This window comes from Myripristis murdjan, chromosome 10 (genome assembly GCF_902150065.1).
Source record: "Myripristis murdjan chromosome 10, fMyrMur1.1, whole genome shotgun sequence".
Lineage (NCBI taxonomy): Eukaryota > Metazoa > Chordata > Actinopteri > Holocentriformes > Holocentridae > Myripristis > Myripristis murdjan.
This window is the reverse complement of record NC_043989.1, coordinates 17,774,369-17,794,879: the sequence shown is the minus strand read 5'-3', so window position 1 is coordinate 17,794,879 and position 20,511 is coordinate 17,774,369. Positions and strand designations below refer to the sequence as shown.

At 42.5% G+C, this 20,511-nt stretch overlaps 1 protein-coding gene across 1 annotated transcript; it reads left to right on the top strand.

Annotated features, from left to right (window-relative positions):
• The first annotated feature begins 470 nt into the window (after positions 1–470).
• On the top strand, positions 471–17,908 carry synpo (synaptopodin). Its single transcript, XM_030061531.1, has 4 exons — positions 471–534; positions 4,611–6,039; positions 11,219–13,338; positions 15,401–17,908. Exons 2-4 carry the CDS (start codon positions 5,871–5,873, stop codon positions 16,373–16,375), a joined length of 3,264 nt encoding a protein of 1,087 aa, XP_029917391.1. The 5' UTR covers positions 471–534; positions 4,611–5,870; the 3' UTR covers positions 16,376–17,908.
• The last annotated feature ends 2,603 nt before the right edge of the window (positions 17,909–20,511 follow it).

Below are 20,511 nucleotides of genomic sequence, written 5' to 3'. Positions count from 1 at the left end.
GTGTGCGCGGCGGGAAAATGGGTCAAGAAAGGAAAAAGGGGAAACAGAGAGGGGCCCATAGGTCCCTCAACATCCCTGTGTTGAATATGAAAATATATTATGGCATAATGTGTTCAGTATGCAAGCTTGAAGGAAACCATATGAAAAGATCCCAGACAAAGAGCCCTCTGTGTTCCAACTGCTGCAGCCCCCCCACCCCTCACCCCCCATCCTCCGTCTGCTTCAATTGAGGGAGAGAGAGAGAGAGAGAGAGTGAGAGGGAGCGAGAGAGAGTCACACTCAGGAAGAGGTAAAAGGGGGAGGGAGGTGTGTGCAGAGCCTGAGGAACTGAAAAGGGGCAGTACACACTAGCCGCTTCGCACAGCCAGACCCACCGGAGCACAGGTGAGCAGCATGACTGAGTCAACACACACCAGACAGGATGGAATAATGGAATTTAATCTGTCGCTGTGAAACTGTGTTTGTCCCTATCTTGGCTTTGCTGCAGACTTGAGGGTGAACTCACCTGCAGCCAGTTATCTTTATCTTTACGGGGTAAGACATTATCTTTGTTTGGAGGGAGCAGGGAATGCAATGGGCTGGAAAAAAAAAAGAAGATGAGGGGAAACATTGAAAGAGAAACTCTTTGTTTGACTAGATGACAAACATCTGTGGCCGTTGTTTTTTCCCTTAGAGAGCACCGCAGACTTGCAGAGGGGGTTCAGTGCTACATCAGCAGTGTGGTCACTGATATCTTAGCCTATTGTCCCGTCCGTGTGGAGCCTGGTGTGGAGCCAGGTTATGGACTTGAAGAACACTGTGTAACATTAGAAGGTGTATCCAATTAAAGACCTTGCTGGAGACTGTATTGACTTACATATATAAGTAATTGCTTCCTGTTAACACAACAGGTGAGGCCCATTAACTGCTTTACAATAGATTTTGTCCAGCCATATGCTGCCATATATATTAGTCAATGAAACCCCATTACTTTTGGTGTAACTGAAGACTCTTTGAAGTTGTACAATACATTTCAGTCGAACAGATGAATGTGAAGAGAGTAAGGTGAGGGCCAAGATCACTTCTACAAACAATGCTTCATCTCGCAGTACTGATTTTGTTCATGCATTTTAATCTTTATTAAGTACTTGGACGTTGTTCCTTTGATGTATAACAGTTTTCAGGCTATAGCTTTGATTGTTTAAGAAAGGTCCCTCCCTCTTGGCATCGGCTCATCCACACCTAGTGAAGGTATTTATCTTTCCCTCTTGAAGTTCTCCACCTGTAACTCTGTCAGGAGGATGAGCTGCACATGCAATAGATAATCCATTACAAGCGTTTCCTCTGCATGATTCATGATAGTCTCCACAGGATTGTACCAAAACCAAAGAGAAAGAGAATGAGAGGAGAGAGAGAGGGGGAGAGAGGGAGAGAGAGAGAGAGAGAGAGAGAGAGAGAGAGAGAGAGAGAGAGAGAGAGAGAGAGAGAGAGAGAGAGAGCGAGAGAGACGGTTGAGTCTCATTGGAGCCTGCGACTTGCAGTGTTTTGGATGTCAGTCATCATGCTGCACAAGCCAAGGCATGTTGACTAAAGAGTTATGAACCAGGAATGCCAATTTTTGAGCACTACCCGATATTATTTGCTGCAAGGGCCCTTGAATGGCTCTTTGTCTAAGTGCAGGAAAGAGAGCAAGGGCCGTGCTGAAGCCTTCAGCATTTACAGATGAATGATTTTTTTTTATGCTAAACTGTAAAAGACCCAGGCAAAGGCTAGTGATTACTGACACATAGTGGTTCTGCCCTGAGGGGGCTGCTGTCTGAAAGGCTTGCCAGTCAATGTCGTGACTAGACGGCTCATTTTAAGCAAGGTAACTGATACACTTTTAAGTCCCAGGTGGAATGCATGCTCACATGACAACCGCACATCTCGCATTCCTCACCACATGTGTGCCCGGAGCAACTGATGATGTAGATATGCTTTAACTGAGGTGAACATGCATGGGATTTATGAGTTATTAGGTGGGTGACAGGCCTTACTACAAGATGCCTATTAACATTTATGTATGATCAATGCAGTGGACAACAGCCATCAGGGACATTTAAGTGATTACTGTAGATGATAAAATACAGCCTGAACCGCCTCTTTTGTGTCACTACGGTAAATGCAATTCAGAAAATTGTAGCATGGATTTTCTGTCTCATAGGTTGAAGATGTACAGGAACTCTGTGATTACACACTAAAATGGCCCAGAGGGCAGACTGTAAATGATATCCTTGGCTGTAATCATGGAGGTCAATGGGTGGCACAGGAAAACTGAGTGTGGGGGTGGGAGCGGCACAGATGGGTACAGTAAAATGCCTTTTGAACTTCAAGGTAATTGGAGGTTAGACGGGAAAAGGTGGATAGATGACATCAGATCTCAGGTATGACTGGAAGACAGGGTCCATTGGAGTTGAGTAGATATGAAATGTTAGATGAGGGCAGATATACAGCGATAGAAGCTTGATAGTAACAAGCTGAGGCAAACAAGAAGAAAAAGTTTTTGGCAGATGAAGTTTTCCATATGTCAGTGTTTTGTTCAGAGGCAGTGCCATGTCTGAAACACTGCTGATATCAGTTTTGAGTATCCTACATCTGTTCGTTGTCTGGCAGTCACTAAATATTTGCAGACTAGATCAAACAGGGTAATCAGACCAAATTTTAATCATTTTGGTACAGTGGTGTTTGGACATGCCCTCAACACGTGTTCACCTCTGTTCTCTTTCAGTGTGGTTAACATGAACATGTGGAGCTATCATGAAATTTATTCAACATGAAAAAACGAAAAAGCTATGAAGCCACTGTAGCCAAATGAGGTGCACACTGCTTATTGTTAAAAGGCATCTCCAGATCCAGGTTGATCTCAATGTGGCTATTTTTCACACATCTGGTATAATCAAAGAGCTGTTGTCAGTACATCTAAACAATGCTGGCCTTCATCTGCGCTCACTTGACAGGATCACACCAGTAGGCCAAAGTGTGAGGGTTTTTTTTTTTTCCTTTTTGGATGGGTTGCACAGTGTTTTGTTTGGGCTGATTGTCTGGATTCAGGGTTGCAGGGGATAACAAACAGTGCTTCCATAGATTGTCATGACTCAGCTCTCATGCTGAAGAGCACCTCCACAAAATACAGTCTTTAAGAGGTGCAAATAAGTTCATGGTGCCGGTGTACCTTGAGAAAAGATGAATGTTGCTGTGGTTGCCATGCCTCTAAGGAATCTGTGAAAGAAAGCATTTAAAAATAATGGTTACGTGTGGTTTTCCCAGTTCTCCTCAGAGCCCTCCCTCTGCTGAGTGTTACAGTGGTGACTCACTAGCACAACAAATGCAGCCCTGATCAGCTTCAAGGAGAGACAAGTCTGATCAAGGACGAGGATGCACAAACACTGGTTTATCATTACAAACTGTGCCAATGGGCTTTACTAGCTTTGGAGAGGAAACGTGACACTGCTGATCTAATGAAATGCTTTATAGGATAAGACAGGCAATGTGATTGATACAGAGCATGTCACTGTAGGCCCTAAGAGTTTCAAATTTGTCTTCTTGCATCGTCATACAGCATGAAAATCTGCAATCACTTTGTCAGCTTTTCGGTGAACTGTATCACGTCACAGACCCTGAGGCGGAGATAAAGTTAATTTTTTGGCAGGTTTAAGAGAGATTTCCTACATCCAAGACTTAATGAATGGTGAACCCCTACCCCCACCCCCACCCCCCTGAAAAGAACACTGGGTTTATCACGTTCAGACTTTTTTATGAAGGCGTCTCCTCATTTCCTTCTCCACCCTTTTAGCCTGACTGCTGTTTAAAGTGGGAAGGCAGATCTTCAGCTTTGAAGACAGAGCGTGGGCCTGCAACAGGCACAAATATAAGCATAGAATGAGATTTATGATATTTGGAAGAAAACCAATGCTCATTAAAAAAAAAAAAAATATTGCATGACCAGAGCATTTTTTTTTATTAACAAAAGTTTGTCAAACCACAGTCACAAAAACAGCCTCTCAGACCAAACAAACAGTAAAAAGTGCAGACTTTCTGTCATCACAAAAGTCAATTCTTTAGGACTGCTTTCTCAAGACCATCATGAATAATACTTATAATCCTGTACAAAGTAGTGGTTTTGAAGTTATTATACCATTACAGAATGGGCAAGGATGGAAAATAGAGTAGGATTCCTGTTGCAGTTCACTGACAAAGTTCTGGGTAGAAGAGGTGAACAGATTTGTGTATTGCCCCCTCCCACTTTTGCTGTCCTTATTTTGTCTGCTTGTGTTCTTTTTTTTTTTTTTTTTTTTTTTTTTTTTTTTGTAACATGGCAGCGCCTGATTTGGTAGTTTGCCCACTCAGTCGACACCTACTGCACACCTGTCTCCTCTTTCTGTGGCCCTTCAAGATTTCTTCCATTTTTTCCCTGTTCCACTTCTAGGTTTTAGGGTAAAGCCCTTTTGGACTGTAAACAGTGATATGGGGTTCTATATAAACTTGAATTTGAACTTGGTAAATGCCACTTTCTAACAAATAATGCAGTTCAAGAAAATTTGATTTTGTAGTTTGAATTGGAAGCTGAATATTTTTTTTTTCCTGTCTTGCAGGTGGCTGTGGACAGACACTGGCACCTGGTGGGATTAGATACAGTACAGCAACCTTTTGTAACAACAGGTTTTCCCCTAATCAGGCTTGTTGCAGCCCAAGCCGAGGCCACCGAGCTGAAAAAGCTGTCTCACAGACTGGCTGAGCAGCTTACTTGCCAGGACACAGACATCAAATACACCCTGAAAGAACCAAAGCAAACAAACTGTAAATTTGAATGGAGTAGGTGTTGACCAAGGAATGACTAAGTTGATGATGGGGCCTCAGTTCTAGCAAGTTGATATATTTCAACATCAGTCAGAACTAACATCTAACAAATGAGAACTTTCCTTCATCCGTGATTGAATGTCAAAGGGAAAAAGGAATTATTATTTTGTCCACAGAAGCTCTCTCTGATTTTATTGTATAAGAAATAACACAATAAACCCCAATCAAGCAAATCTAATTGAATGCTTTTGAGGTCTGAATACAAAGCAGCCTCTGGAATGACCTTTTCAGAGTGAAATGTTATTCCTCACATCCACCTAACAGCAGGAAGCTACCATATACACGGTTCCCCCCTCACGTCATCGCAGAGTTATGGTTCTCCAAGATAAAGAGCAGATGCTTTTCTCTGAAAGAAAAATAATCTGTGGGCAAGAGATTGTGTTGCGGACAAAAGGCATGTTTTGGAGACTGAAATAGAAGAGGAGGAAGAACAAAATCTGAGCAGGCAAGAAAAGGAGAGCAGCAGACAGATAGAGAGAAGTTTATAGTTTCTCAGCCTCCTTTACCGGATTTGCGGCAGAGCACATCCCAATTGTGAAATTTTCGTGGCAATTGTCCATGGGAACTCATCCAGACTGCTTTGGAGCTGCCCCTCCTGGGAGGTCTTGTTAGATTGTGAATAATACTGTGTGACGACCAAAGTAAGAGTGCACTTCTCCCGTCAACTTTCCGCTCACTACAGGACAACATTTAGAGGGATTACTGCTGAAAGAGGAGCCATGACCGGAAGCACCAATCAGGAAAGCTGAGCTACTCTTTTTCATGTCCAACTTGTGTGTTTTCTTGTACCTCCAAAGTTATTCACTGCCTGCCAGTGAGGACTGAAATCTCCCCATACACTCCTGGACTGTGACCTTTCAACTGGACAAGCAAAGCCGGAGAAGGCTTCATCTGATCAGGGGAGAGGATTGAGCTGACTGGAACGAAAGCTCCACATCTCCCCTGCTGAGGGCTTTTGTTTTTCTCGCAGCAGAAGCACCTCACTTGGTGTGGTAATGGATATGGAGAAGGGACATATGTCTATCAGGAGAGAGGTGAGCTGGAGTCCAGGAGGGCTGAGAAAACCTCTCCAGGCAACCAAGGACATGCATGCTCCCAGCACAGAGTGCAATGCATCATGGGAGATGAAGGGAATCAAGGGGGAGCAGATGGGCCGGAAAACAAGTAAGCATCGTTTGCTTATCTGACATTTCTTTATCATGGATGTTTGTGAGTTTATTTGAGGAGTCCAAGCAACAGGAAGAATTGTATTGTGTAACACGATGACATAGCTGTAGAAACGCATCCAACAGGCTATTTGTAGCAGTGCTTCAGGGCTTCTGCACTCCTAAAACCATTGTAAAGTATGTATCGTCATAGCAGAAAAATACTATTTCAAAATTTGAAGTCATGAGTAGACAGCAAATAGAGAAAACAGGCAGACCTGCCTTGTCAGTGCAGCTTGAGACCGAGAAACACTCTATGAAACATCTGTTTCCATGCTGTAAAAATGCGGGCTGTCTTAACAGCAATGGAAAACCAATCATGCACCACCATTAAAGGGTAATCTTAATATGCAACATAGCCACTGACAATAATAGGCGAAGTTGCGGGAAAAGCTGTTCGGAAAGAATCCATAACAACCTCTTCAGACCTTTCTTTTTACTTTCACAGCTGTCAGCCCATAACTGAGTATGAAAAAGAGGAGTTAACACTGAGTAACAGCAAAGATTGCTAAGCCATTAAATCGTAATGTGGAAAAACACTGAAACAATACTGAACTGGCAAGATAATTACCTTTGGGCTGTAAAAATTTTGTCAGAACAGAGGGAGTAATCAAGGAGGGTATTAAGACAATGTGCAGTGAGGAAGTGTAACAGAAAGCTCAGAGCCATAAAGCAATTGTTACTGTACGGTTAGTCAAGGCCCTGATGCAGATCTATGGCCTTTATATACTACCAGCTCTCCTCCCATCCGGCCACTTAAGTGAAACAAATCACCTTGCGATCACAACATGCCCATGTCCTCACTTGCTCAAAAAAAAAAAAAAAAAAAAAAAAAAAAACAAAGATAGAATACTAACAAATCCAATGTATAAGCAGTACAACTTTGCAAAGATCTTTGTAATACACAGAGGTAACAGTATGGGCAGAGTTTGGTTTCAACCTCTGGGCTGGTATATTATTTCCCCCATGGGATTCAGTCAGAGGTTAGGTCACATTCAGCCTGGTAAGACCCCAGGACCTCCATTAATCCCTGTCTTTCCATACCGCTTCACACATCACCCACGGGGGCTAGCACTGTCATCCCGCTCACCCCACTGCCGTCGCCCGGAGAAAGATAACATCCGACAGGGTAATCTGACCTTTGATACACAAATGCATGGCTGGCCTCTGACTTAAATCCCCATGCTTTGGGGGAGGTTTCAGTCTGTTGTCATCCCACAAAGGGGGGGCGGAGGCAGCGGACAGAGGGCAGAGGGACGAGGCAGGGAAGGAGAGGCTGGAGAGGGAGAGGAGGAGAGGAGAGGGGGGAGGCCAAGGGCAGAGACAGAGGTTAAGAGTGTGTATGTGTTTGTGCAGGAGGGGTAAGCGATGTGATGCGAAGGCTGTTGCATCATTGCCAAGGGCTAAATTTTGTTTCTGCTGGAGGACAGGAAATTCCTATCCTCCCCTTGCAGGTTAGAGCTCGGAGCCCAGGGGTTCACAGAGGGCAAATGCTTGGGCAGGGCAGCATCAACTGGCCTAGTGCAAAACACACACACACACACACACACACACACATATAAAGTGATATCCAGGCAGACAGACAGGACATCAGTATCAGCCGAGGTCAGGTTCTGGGACTCTGAAGTAATCAATAACATGTTCTGGGAGTCTGGAGTATCCTTCAGTTGCCTATCTACTTCAAAGACCACAACACGGGTCAGACACTTCCCCGCCCTCACAGGATGAGAAACAGAGATAAGCCGGTCAATATTTGCCATTGATTGTACACCTTCTCCGGCACTGTCAAAACAAAGTGCAGCCTGTGCAACTGCTGAAACATCAATACTTTCTCAACAGAGGGGCCGATCTCCTTTCTCTAACATACATCTGAGATTTATAAGTGGTGTACACAGAGGAATCAGATGTGAATAGGAAGAGAGAGAGTGAGAGAGAGAGAGAAAGAGAGAGAGAGAGAGAAGAGGAAGAAGTGAAATTAAGTTTGAGGCTATGCTGTCACTCAGCCTCCAGCCCTACACTCCCCCTCTCCTGCAGTCCCCCTGTGCTGCTGAGCAGGCTGAACCGCGGAGCAGGGTTTGCTAAGGAAAAGAAATCCGATCCTCCCTCTAGCTACAGAGAGGGCAGAAAGGGGGTGTGGAGGTATCAGACGCAGTTTAATTGGAAAAGCTTGTGGAAGTGCTGCACAACAGCGGAGCTCTGAATTTACAAAGAAAAAAAAGGTAAGAGAAGAGGTTATAGGGCAGACGCAGACAGACTAATTAACGTTTCAATTAATTCGTGAATCATCACGGGATTTTAATAGATCTAAAAGCGCTTTTTTAAAAACTTGCTTGCCTGTATCTATCTTCTGTATTTGTGATGAAATTACTTGTTACTCGCTCTGAATTCAATTTCCAAAGTTTAGTTGTTGGTTGTTGTTTTTTCTCTCAGTAACCGTACCGACGTGCGCATCTGTTGAGACCTTAAGCGCTCGGGATCTACTCCTCACCCCTCACTCTGTCATCTAAAAAGTTATTGTCTTGTGTCTAATTCTGTCAGCCAGTGATGTAGTGAAGGATAAACCTGTCTAAACTCACCTAAACTTTCTCTATCAACCTGTTGAGTCTGACAAAATTAGCTTTAGGGTGGAAACTGATACTTGAAAATATCGAGGTAATCAAACTTTAAGATATGGTATTTTATGGGGGGAAACATATCCTACTGTTTATTTGGAAATCTAACTGATTTGCGCTTTTTGATGGCTGCCTGACCTACTCTAAACAATGAGATAATTCATTCCTCATTTTATTTGCCTCTGCATCACTGGGCACACCATGATGGAATATTAAGTGGCTAATTTAAGGTCAACATGTTATAGTAGCCCAGTTTATACTGTTCATATAATTTCTATGAATTTTATTGTCATACTCTGCTGCATCGTTTCCCTCCCTTGGCTCACTGGAATGACAAGTGTATGCCTAAACATTTCATGAAGTGCAAGTTATGGTTACATTTATAACAATTATATTCAGAATGGTGTTTACTATTTCAGTCATGATATTAATCTGTGATGAAATTCACACCAGAGTGTTACTTGATAAGCAATTTGGCATCCAGGAGTGGTAGGGGTTACAGTAAATAAAGTCTGCTGATGACATTTCGTAAGTGTTATTCCAAGATTGCACTTAAGCCCACTGCTGCAATGTGTTGTGGTTGTCTCTATTAGAAAGGCAAAGTAGGTAATAAAATCTGTACTGGGACACTGGAGGTGCCACCCACACTGACAACCTTCATAACAGGCACTTAAATAAGTGGGCCTGTGTGAAATGCTGGTTCATTCTCTAACACAGTCTATAAAACTGAGTGATTCATGCTCATGTCAATTGTGATCAGTGTATGGCTTTTTTAAAGGGGTCTTTGATGGCTAGCTGTTGTTATTTTGTTGTCACACGTGTATTATGTGGTTGACATAAGTAAATACATATCCCTTTCGCTGTATCATTCTCTTTGTTTACTTGTGCTGAGCAGAGACTGTTATAGTGATTGGCTGATTGATTTAGCATGGTGAATCTTGACATTGATATATTCCTATGTAGCCACTTTTATCATCGGTGTATGGAATCCATTGCGAATGTTTATAACATGAGCCCGCCTTCTAGTCCCTCTTTGCATATAAACCAATAAATTAAAGATGACAAAATAAACAATCTATTGAACTAGGTGCATCAAAGTCAAGATGAACTCCACCGTACTGCAACGAGTTAATTCAATTACTGTCAGGGCAGACGTTGCCTGTAAAATCAAAGACAGATGCACATTATTCCTTTTTGACTGTGGCAAGGATCATATGAGCTTAATGCCAGACTTTGTGCCAGGAAAATATGCATTCAGAATGAGTACCATAGGATAGATTCACAAGGGATTTGATTTACCCATAATTATTTTTGATTGACACATAATTACATCAAATAATATACCTGCCTTAATCCATCATGTCATCAAATGAAGAAAGACTTACAATGGTGCCAGCCCTCAGAGAACCTCAGAGAAATGCATATCAGGGACGTCAGATGTCATCCACCAGTTAGAGCATTACATGAACTATCGAACCTACCAGATGTAACAGTCATCTGAACCATTTGTCCTCCTACAAAATGAAATGTCTGTCAAAGAATTCGAGGCATAATAACTGACCTCAGGTTATTAATCAGACGCCGTCTTGAATTTCGCATTGCAAACCTTGCCTGAAACATGATATATTTAGGATGGGAACACTTGATTGTACATTAAATCTGTAGGGAGCAGTCCAAAAATTGTCCCCTTTGGAAGCTGTAGATTGTGGAAAGGGTGTTTTAAGGGGCTGAGTTGTTGCTTTGGACAAATTAACTTCAGATAGAAACCAAAGGCATGTTGGAAACTCAGGCAGGGAATTTTCTCAGCACTTGAGGAATGCTCAGGGAGGGACTACTGCAGATGGCAGAGGAAATAGCTCTACTGCCTGGAATGGAGCGCTTAAGCCCACACAATAAACTGCACTCATTTTCAACATAAATACATTGTTTTATCATATATTTTCAAAGAGATCGGCAAAACTGCAAAGTCAATTTATTGCTGAAAGACTGAAAGAACTATATGAAAGGCACAGTAGAAGATGTGGACCTTCACATACACTCAGCTTCAATCAAGAAGCTTTCTGTGTCTTTCTTATTGAAAATGTTCATTTGAAACATGTTTTCAGTCTAGCTACATCTTTGCCTGCAGCTCTGGGCTGCAGAGGAAAGTGTCTAAAAAGCTGTCTTTGTCTTGCCACATTGGCTGAAATCAGAAGTACAGCAAGGGAACAATCAGAACCATATGGTGCAAAAACGATTTTGTGGGTTTTTTAACAGTATATTCCACCCCAGACTAGTTAAAAATTTGTCGATGTTAGTTCTCACTGTTTGTACATTTACAAGCAAGCTTTTATTAAGAGATGCTGAAGGAGCTGACTTTGTTTAAATAGTGGATATAGTCCACTGCTTAATCAGTCAAAGTCAGGATCACACTGAACGACTATAAATTAAATGTATCTGCTTTAAAAAGAACTATTATTTATTCTGTGATGCAATAAAAAATGACTGACAAGGCTGTCCTCCTCTTCTCGGTATTTTTCACACCAGATCTGACCAGGAGTGCCAGTTTATCGGAGAAGGAGCTGAAGGAGGCTCGTGTCAGGAGTCAGATCATTGCTGCTCAGCTCACCATCCCCTCTAACTCCAACTCCAGAGGTGTCCAGCTCTTCAACAGACGCAAGCAGAGAGTCAACGCCTTTACAATAGAAAGCTGTGGAGAGAGGCCAGGGGAGGACAGAGGAGAGAATGAGAAAGCTGACCCTTCTAATAAACTAACATGGGCAGAGAGGAGCAGTGAGGAAAAACATCGAGAACTGAACTGTAAGAACAGTGCTACCAAGTCACTCTTGTCACCCATTGGGAGAGTGCACAGCGTAGGGGATATCATGGAGGAACCAGGTGAGCATTGCCACGAGGTAGAGGATATAGAGAACAGTGTCATCCAAGAGAGACATTTCCTTCCTGTCAAGGAGCAAGAGGAGCAGGACAAGGTAGTAAGAGATGAAGTTCTTGGGGAGGTCGAAGAAAAAGTCAAGGATGAAATTCCCCCTGGAAGTGATAATGCTTGTCCAGCTGGGTTGGAACAAGCTGAAGGGGAAGGAGGGATAAATGGGGTGTACAGTGAGCCAGTATCTGCTGGGAAGATTCCTAATGGCTGCCATAGTACCTCTGGCCCTGAGAGGATCTCCGTGTCCACATCCAAGCAGGCAACCACCATCATTAATAGAACTGCCAGGCCGTTTTTCTCTCCGACGACAGTTCAGTCTCCAGAGCCTGTCAGCCCAGTCATGGACATCCCCCCTGCTCCCTCTTACTCTACTCCTCCTCTTCCTACTTTTACCACCTCCCATCCTGTGGCGTTTTCCCCTCCACCCCCGCCTCCATCATATCCTACACCTCCTCTACCAGCCTTCACTAACCAACCCCCACAGACCTTTTCCAGTCCACCTCCCATGTCTCCTGTCATGTCCCCTACAAGCCCTCCAGTGTCCCAATTCCCTCATGTTGTTTCTCCTGTGTCTCATTATGTTCCTGCCAACCCACCCATGGCCCACTGTGGTCCTCCCACAGCCCCAAGGCCCACCACATTTATTCCTCAGCCCACTGAAGCGAAGAAGGTAGTACCTATCAAGACAGGAATACTGGAGGAGGGCGCTGCTAGACGGGCAAGTAGGAAGTCTATGTTCACGTTCAAAGAGAAGCCAGTAGTAGCTCCCAACCCTGAGCTGCTGTCTCTGGTGCAAGGGGTAGATGAAAAGAAGAAACATGTACACAGGTCTGTGCCTGAGCCAGTGTCTGAGGAAGAGCTTTTGGCTCTGGGTGCAGAAGCCTCCAACTTTATGACCAAGGATGAGGAGGGGACTGAGGCAGCAACAGCAACAGTGCCAGAGTGGGCCTCCTGCCTCAAGAGCTCCAGGACCCGAGCGAGAGTGGAGCACAGGCCAGAGCAGACTCTTACCAATGCATCAGGAAAAGGGGCTGAGCTCTTTGCTAAGCGTCAGTCCAGGATGGAGAAATACATGGTGGAGAATCAGAATGCAGGGCAGATGAGGTCTCCCTCTCCCACTATGTCTCTGCCACCATCTTGGGTGTACCCATCCAACATGCCTGGTAGGGTCAAGGCCATTGCAAAAAACTCAGATATGTCTGCTCAGCTTTCACAGAACATAAAGGCCCAACAAGCTGTCAAACGAAAGCCCAGTCAAAAAGCCCCACCCCCACAGCCTGCTCCCGAGCCTGCTCCTCCTCTGGAGAATGGCTGCTCCAAGATAGAGATGGACCTCTCAAGGCATCGGCCCTACCAGCTAAGTTCTTCCCTTTTCATCCTTAACCCAGTCAAGGATCCCATGAGTTCCTTACCCAGAGGAGCACCACGTACCAAGCCGACAATCCCATCCCAGTCTTACTCCAGGCAGACTTCTTTACCGAGCACACCCATCCACTTCAGTTCCCATGTCAGCCACAGGTCTGCCCTTAGCATGTCTCCTCAGCTCCCTGTCAGCCCCGCAGGAGGAACAGAATATCCTGCAAATCCCATGGGCTCTGGTCAGCCAAGGATCACCTCTCCCATGTCCGCAATCTCTCCTGACCGTGTGTCCTCTCCGCGGACGGGAATCCAAGCACCAAAGCCCACATTTTCTGCCAAGAAGGCAGGAATTGAACCACAGGTGTGGAGACCCTCCTTCTACTATTACTAAAAAATTGTTTACATAAGCAGGGTACATCAGACAGAGTGGAAGTTTCGCAGAGATTGCACACGTATATGGTTACAAAAATGAAACTGCTTTTAATCAGGCTAATATTCACATTATGCTGCACTTTATCTCATTTCTTGTGCCTGTTTAACTTATACCTGCAGGTACATTTGTCATTATTATATAAATCTTCTTTTTGAGTTTTGTTTGCATCGTAGGTACATAATAGAATGGAATGGTTCTTCTAGTGTGTGGAATGTTTTAATCTTCACTTTTATCATATAACAAATGCTCTGTGTTTCAAAGTATGTACCTATTAGTTAATATTGTTAGGCTCCCACCACATCGCTTTATTAAGTGAATCTACGTCTTCATATCTAAGTGATTGTGTTTTAATTGTGGAGTGCATATATGAATATTTATTTTAATAACGAACACTCAAAAAAAATTAATCATCAGATAAAATAAAAATGTGCCTTATTTAGCTGTACTCCAAGCTGCATTTGAACATTTAAAAACTTGAGTTTTCAGGAGGTTCTGAATCACGTAGAGATGAGACATTGCTTCACACTTTTTCCATTTTTTTCTCCCAAGTCTGCGGGTATCATGGTGATGCTGCTTTACAAAGCACTTTAGCAGATGGTCTGGCATCTGCTTTATGAACTGTGATTTGCAATTTAATACAGGCTCCCTGACATAAAAGTTGGTGAAAGAACTGCTTTTATGTCTCTATGTCTTCTTGCATCATGGACCTGTACTGTTTTTGTTACTTAACAAAGCAATTATTCCAGATGAAGTAGTTTTTTCACAGCACATCATGCATTAAAACATATATAGGCTACCCTGAAATTGAATTTGAAACAATGACATCGCTCTTGTTTCTGACTATTAAGTATGCTTTTCATTTCATAAACCTTTCCTCTTCTGCTTCTTGTACTGCCTCTCGATTGAATTTTTGTGCTGAACTGATTCTTTCTTTCTCTGATTAAAGCTTTTGTGCTAACACTCTGCTGTGACCTTTTTCTCTTTTCTTTATTTCCTGGTTCCACTGTCTTCTGCTAATTCAATATATTACTTTCACAAGGTTGTTCTGTTTTCTGTTTTCACTACCCTGCCTTTATGGAATTGTTCACTCGCAGCAGGCACTTGAACATAGGCAGTTTGCAACAGGATCTACCTTGTGGCACATTATAACAAACTTCAAAACAGTTATTTCAACGTGTAGTCATATTTCCAAGCTATTTTTACATCTACGTAAGAATCTGAGTGAACTTTCTGCACATTACAACCTGAGATTTTAACAGACTGGTCTTGGCTCAAAGTTTCAGACAAACTGAACGATCTTCGGCCCTTGATCCTTTCTTCCATAGACTTCCTGAGCTTTTGTGATACAGCTAGTGGTACACACCACCATCACTAAGATCAACATATATTCATGCAATACAATTCTTAACAATTTAGACAAACACTCTAAAAATAGTCCTCATTATCAGAGCTAGAGGTTACTTTTACTTAAGCATTACATGCATGTGCTGAATGCCACCCAGCAGCCTCAACAGAGTAACATCATCTCCCCGTAAAGGTTACTCACCTCAGAAAGACCAGATGACAGTAACCTGAGAGAGACACTGAAGACCTGGCCTATATGTAGCTGCGTCTAGGCTTGTTGAAAAAAGCCATATACAAGGGAGGGAATACACAGAGGTGACCTGGATGCCATTGGCACTCAAACTGCATTCTAAATATTATTTTGGCAAGCCAGTCCCACTCAATGTAAAATTGGCAGGATTTATAGAACAGGGTTAGGGTCTGTCAAGTTTTACAGCAGTATACAAATATTGGAGGTGTTTATGTGTGAGTTTATGCAGATGAAAACACTGTCATGGTTAATCTGAATGTCATGATGTAAATCCATGGTAATAATACTATACATTACATACTTATTTTAGTTATTTGATACTTTGCAAGCATTATTTGAACCATCCGAATACTTTTATCGAAAGTGTAAAACACAACATTTGTCATTTCCCAACAGACGAAAAAGGAGTCCTCTCCTGATACAACCCCCAGCGAGACTCCCACACCAACCAGGACGCCCAACCTCACCCGACGTTTCAGCAGCCCACAGTGTGCCACCACAGGAACCTGGTCCACCAGCCTCCAGACTAACCAGCTCTCCTCCAACATCTCAATCTCCAAACCATCTGTTGTTTCCCCTATGTCCCCGCCCTGGGGTTCAAGGTGTCAGTCCCCCATGGTCAGCCAGAATACCCAAACCTCCACAGCCAATTCCACTTCTAGACCCTCCCAAACACCTACAGCCACCTGTCCTGTCTCCCCTCCTTGGGGCTCACGGTGCCAATCACCCATTGCCACCCAGAATGCCCAACCTTCCTGGGTCTCCAATTCCAGTGCCAGACGATCCCAAACACCTACAGCCACCTCTCCTGTCTCCCCTCCTTGGGGCTCACGGTGCCAGTCACCCATTGTCTCTCAGACCAGTTGCTCCTCCCCCGCCACTAAACCTCTGTACACATCCTCTGCCACGTCTCCTGTCTCCCCACCCAGGGAGAGTCGCTGCATGTCACCCATCGTTAGCAACCTAGACTCTAAAGCCAACCATCGCCTCCTGGCAAAGAACATCATCAACGCAGCCAAACGTAAGAACAGCCCTTCCCCTGGCACAGTGAGCAGTCACAGCCTCCCCATCTCACCCCTGAGCAATTCCCACCATGGCTACGACTGTAACAAACCATCCATCAGCCCCTTTCAGACACGGGCTTTGGGGGCCCAGTCCCCCACCTTCACCAGCCCGCCTCCCACCCCAACACAGAGGATCTGTTCCCCAGTGAGGCTATACAACACTCGCTCCCTAACTGACTCTGACGCCTCAGTAGAGTCTGAGGACTCAGGCCTGAGGTCGCCCGGCCTGCACGCCTACAACACTTGTCCCCGCGGCTGGGGCGGCAGCCTGAGGGTGAAGAGGGGCAACGTCGCCACCGACCTGTGAGAAGGTGCTCAGCCATTGTGGAGAAGTTGTAGGAAGGCAAATGAAGGGTGCTTTGTCTTTTCACAGCCTTAAACACTCCTCTAAGACATTGGGACTAACCAGTAAAAAAAGATCCTGATGGAATATCATCAGGCTAATATGTTACACTTCTATAGGTCATATTATGGGAAATTAAGGGATTAAAAAATCTGAAGTTACATGTGTAACTTTGACGCTATATTAAGAAACTGAATATTTTTATGATTCATATTCATTCAATGGACTGACAAGAACAAGCATTTTACATAGAGCATTTGCTATGGCTTGTAGGCTTCTAACAGCCCCAAAACTACAAAGGCTGAAAATACCAAAGATATTTGAATAAATTTCCAAACAGTGTTACACTTTTTTTTTTTACCCCTTATAACAAGCTGACTTCTACAGTCACTATTCATGTTTTTAGATAATTGGGGTACAAATTTTAAAAGAATCTTGAATTGACATGATGTTTGCTGGTCTGACATGAGTCAAAGTGGGAAAAGACTAATAATTATAATGCATATAAGGGATGTGAAAGTGAATCAAATGTGTAAAGGATGGTAAGGGTAAAGGATAAGATGACACTATACAGTGCATTCATAATGAATATGGATTCAGAATAGACTGGGTAAAATCAGTTTACTTCAACACTCCATAATCTTTTCTGCACAGAGCTGTCGTAGATGGCACACTCGCTATTCATAATATCATACATGATTAAAGTATTCATCACAGTTTATTATCATTTTTAATCAATGGGGGAAAGTGTTATGCATAATTATCGCAGTGCAATAATCCATTTAGCACAATGTATATATGTGTTTTACGTACTGCATTTGCTCAAATGAATGTAAGCTTTACAGACAGATTGATAGAGAATGACAGAAAAGATGAAGAGTGTTTAGTGGAAGGAGTTAAGTAGGGGTTTGATGGGGCATTTAAGTGCCTTTTCAATCAAACACTGTTTCCATGTTTCAGAAGAAAAACTATGGTATTGTGCCTAACAACATAATGAATAAATGTTAGCAGTCAATGTGTAAAAACTAAATGGCAGATTATAATATTCACATTCCATGCTGATCTATGCCTTGGTATAGTTTTGTTGTTGTTCATATTGTGTTTGATATAATATGGCCACAAACAGCCATGCTTTTCTTATGTTGTTCATGTTCTACACACCTTAGCATAGCTTGTGGATGACAGTACAAAGTATTGAAATGCTGGTTTGAATGAGGTTTAGAGGAAAATGTGTATGTCACAAAAGTAGAGAAGGTTGAACAAACCATCATTGTCCAACCGTAATTTAACAAAAAAAGGTTGGCAGAATGTTGTAAGATGGGAAATATTCATTTAAATGTTTGTGAAAGGGTTTAAAGGAAAATATATTTCACATATATAAATAAGTCTTAATGCACATGCTCTTAAATTTCTTCGTTTCCATTCTACACTTGATTTGCACTTCTGTTCATTCCATTTCCAAAATGCTAAGTCAGCATTTTTTTTTTTTTTTTTTTTTTTTTTTGTAACTTGATTTGCTTAAACCGGTGTCATTCACACCAAAATCAGAAGATAAAAGTCCAAATGTAAAAATCAGACTGTTCACTCTGCACAGTGCAACATAACAGCGCGTTGGTGTCATGGTGGTAAATGGCAAATCTAACTAGCCGCCTGCCTTGGAAGACCAGCTGGCTTTCTGTTTCGAGTATGGGATGACTAAGAGCCATTTTGCACCATTTGCATCTCGCTCCGTGCCAGCACACACAAGAGATCATTCTCTCATTCCCTGACATGTAGGCCAAAAGCATCAGCGCACTTCTAAATATTTACATGCGTGTGTGTCTGTTTTGAGCGACAGAGACACCTGCTACATGGTGACTTGGCACCTTCAGCAGAAACAACCTTATCACTGTCATGGATTGATTTCAACCTGGGTTAACCTCTGGACAACCCGAGCACAGCTGACATTCTCAAAAATAGAGAAGAAGCATCACATATATGACTTTAAGAGCCAGGATTTTTGGATCTGATACTGCATGCCTGAATTTCAATAGAGCTCATGTTCCATTTTTTTATAACTGTTCTGAAAATGAATGAAAAATAAAAAAGTGATGACACACCAACTAAACTAAGTTATACTTTCTGTGAGTTTCTATATTGTTTTCCATCCTCCATACTGTCATTTACTAAAATTAGTGTTATTTAGTGTTATCTAATCTGCCTTATATTTGTGTTATTTTCATAGTTGATTCACTTAAATGAAGAGAACAGTCACAAGTAATGCATGTGATACAGCACAGTTCACATCAAATCACATCAACTGAGCTATTTAAAGCACACAAACTTTAATTTAATCATCCTCTCTGCAAAACTGCAACAATTAAGGTAAGGGCATTTCACAAATGTAAAACTGCAGTAATTGTGGCGGTGCTTCCTGCAGTCCTCTACATAACTACTCCAAGCCCTTCAAACATCTCCATAAGTGTGCTGTGAAGATTGTTCGCAGCACATAGATTGTTGCTAAATTTTGATGCACTTCAACATTTTTAAGCTATGATTTAATATAACTTTGTGAGGCATAGCAAAACATTTGTGAGTCAGCACCTAAGATGTCAATACAAACTTGTCAAAATTCTCAGCAATTAACACGTATTTCATATTTGCATATTTTACGTCACAATAAATTGTATGTTTGTGCAATTTGCGCACCCCTGGTTAAAGTTCTGTTTTCAATCTGAATATGTGTAAAGAAGCAGGAGATACCTCTTTCATCCAAAACATCAATAACATTTATAAAAGCATCCATCTCGAAATTAATACAGTTACTTGTGAGATATTGTTTTTTGCTGACTTTTTTCTAATGCATCATCGGTTGTGTTGGTGGTTAGGACACTGAATCTCCATCAGTAGACTCCAGAGGAAAATGTCCAGACCAGGCGCACTTCATGACTAATGGGAAACAAAGCCACATTCATCACTGGTTCATAGACTGCCATCTGTAGGACTGCAGACCGAAGTTCAAATGAATTCACTCATCCACATTATTCACAAATTTAGGTTCTCAGCATGCCTGCACATTCAATAACTGACCTAGTCTCAAAAAAAGAAAAAAAATCACAATATTTTGAAAAATGTGCTTGCATAATCTGTTTTTTTTTTCTTCTTTTTACTCATATCTCAAATTTCTAACCTGAATTCATGTGCTGCTGCTTCCACTTTGATGTTGAGCAAAACTAAACAAACTTGTATCAACGCAGGTCAAAAGGAAGTTAGAATTTCATTTTGAGATTCACCTGTTGATAAAGGTGGAAATGACTACCATCCTCAATGCACTTCCCCCATCCAATGGATCATCTGAATATTTTATCCCAATATTGTATAACCTTGCAATACATGTTAATAACACCAGGGGACTGTATAGCACAGAGACGTGGACAGACTGCAATGGAACAGGGCAGGTTAAAACAGAGAGGGGATGCTCACATAATACAACTTCTTTCTCACACCATTCAACTATTTTCTGTGAAATAAAACGTGATTTGTGGATTTTAACACGTGGGCTGCCGCAGAGCACTTGAATTCAAATTCTATGCGCCACCATGTTCCTCATTTATTTTCACAAGCCGAGTGTGGTTTCCATCTCTATAACTTGTACCTCCATAAGAAATACATGTTTTCATGACGTTTTCACAGGCCTACTAATTGGTATGAAAGGGTCTTGGGATTTGGGAAAGAAACCCCGTCTCTCACGATGTGTGCTGTAAAACAGGCCTATAAAATGTAAAACATAACCTACTGTACATGTGGAGTTAAATACAGTGGGAACAGTGAAACGTGTAATTAAAATGCTTCTGCTGAATTTTGTATGAATGAAAGAAACTTTTTTCCTGCTGCCCATGTGCTTCTATATCACCTATAGCGGACTTTAAGTAACACACTCACTGTCCTAACCTCCGGGGAGTGAAATAGCTAAGATTAAACTATTCCTCCTTTTGTCGTGGACCCAGCGGTAACATCCACACGGCTCCCTGGATGTCCTTGGACCCCACTTTGGACACCACAGAGGGGATAACCTCCACTGAAGCGCTAGAGGCCGCTCTGGCGAACAGGCGAGAGCAACT

What these genes read in the sequence shown, in the direction of transcription:
- synpo (XM_030061531.1), top strand. Translation starts at nt 5,871, where the DNA reads ATGGATATGGAGAAGGGACATATGTCTATCAGGAGAGAGGTGAGCTGG. An exon ending in GCAGATGGGCCGGAAAACAA is followed by an intron (nt 6,040 to 11,218) that starts GTAAGCATCGTT and finishes TTTTCACACCAG; the next exon opens with ATCTGACCAGGAGTGCCAGT. An exon ending in AGGCAGGAATTGAACCACAG is followed by an intron (nt 13,339 to 15,400) that starts GTGTGGAGACCC and finishes ATTTCCCAACAG; the next exon opens with ACGAAAAAGGAGTCCTCTCC.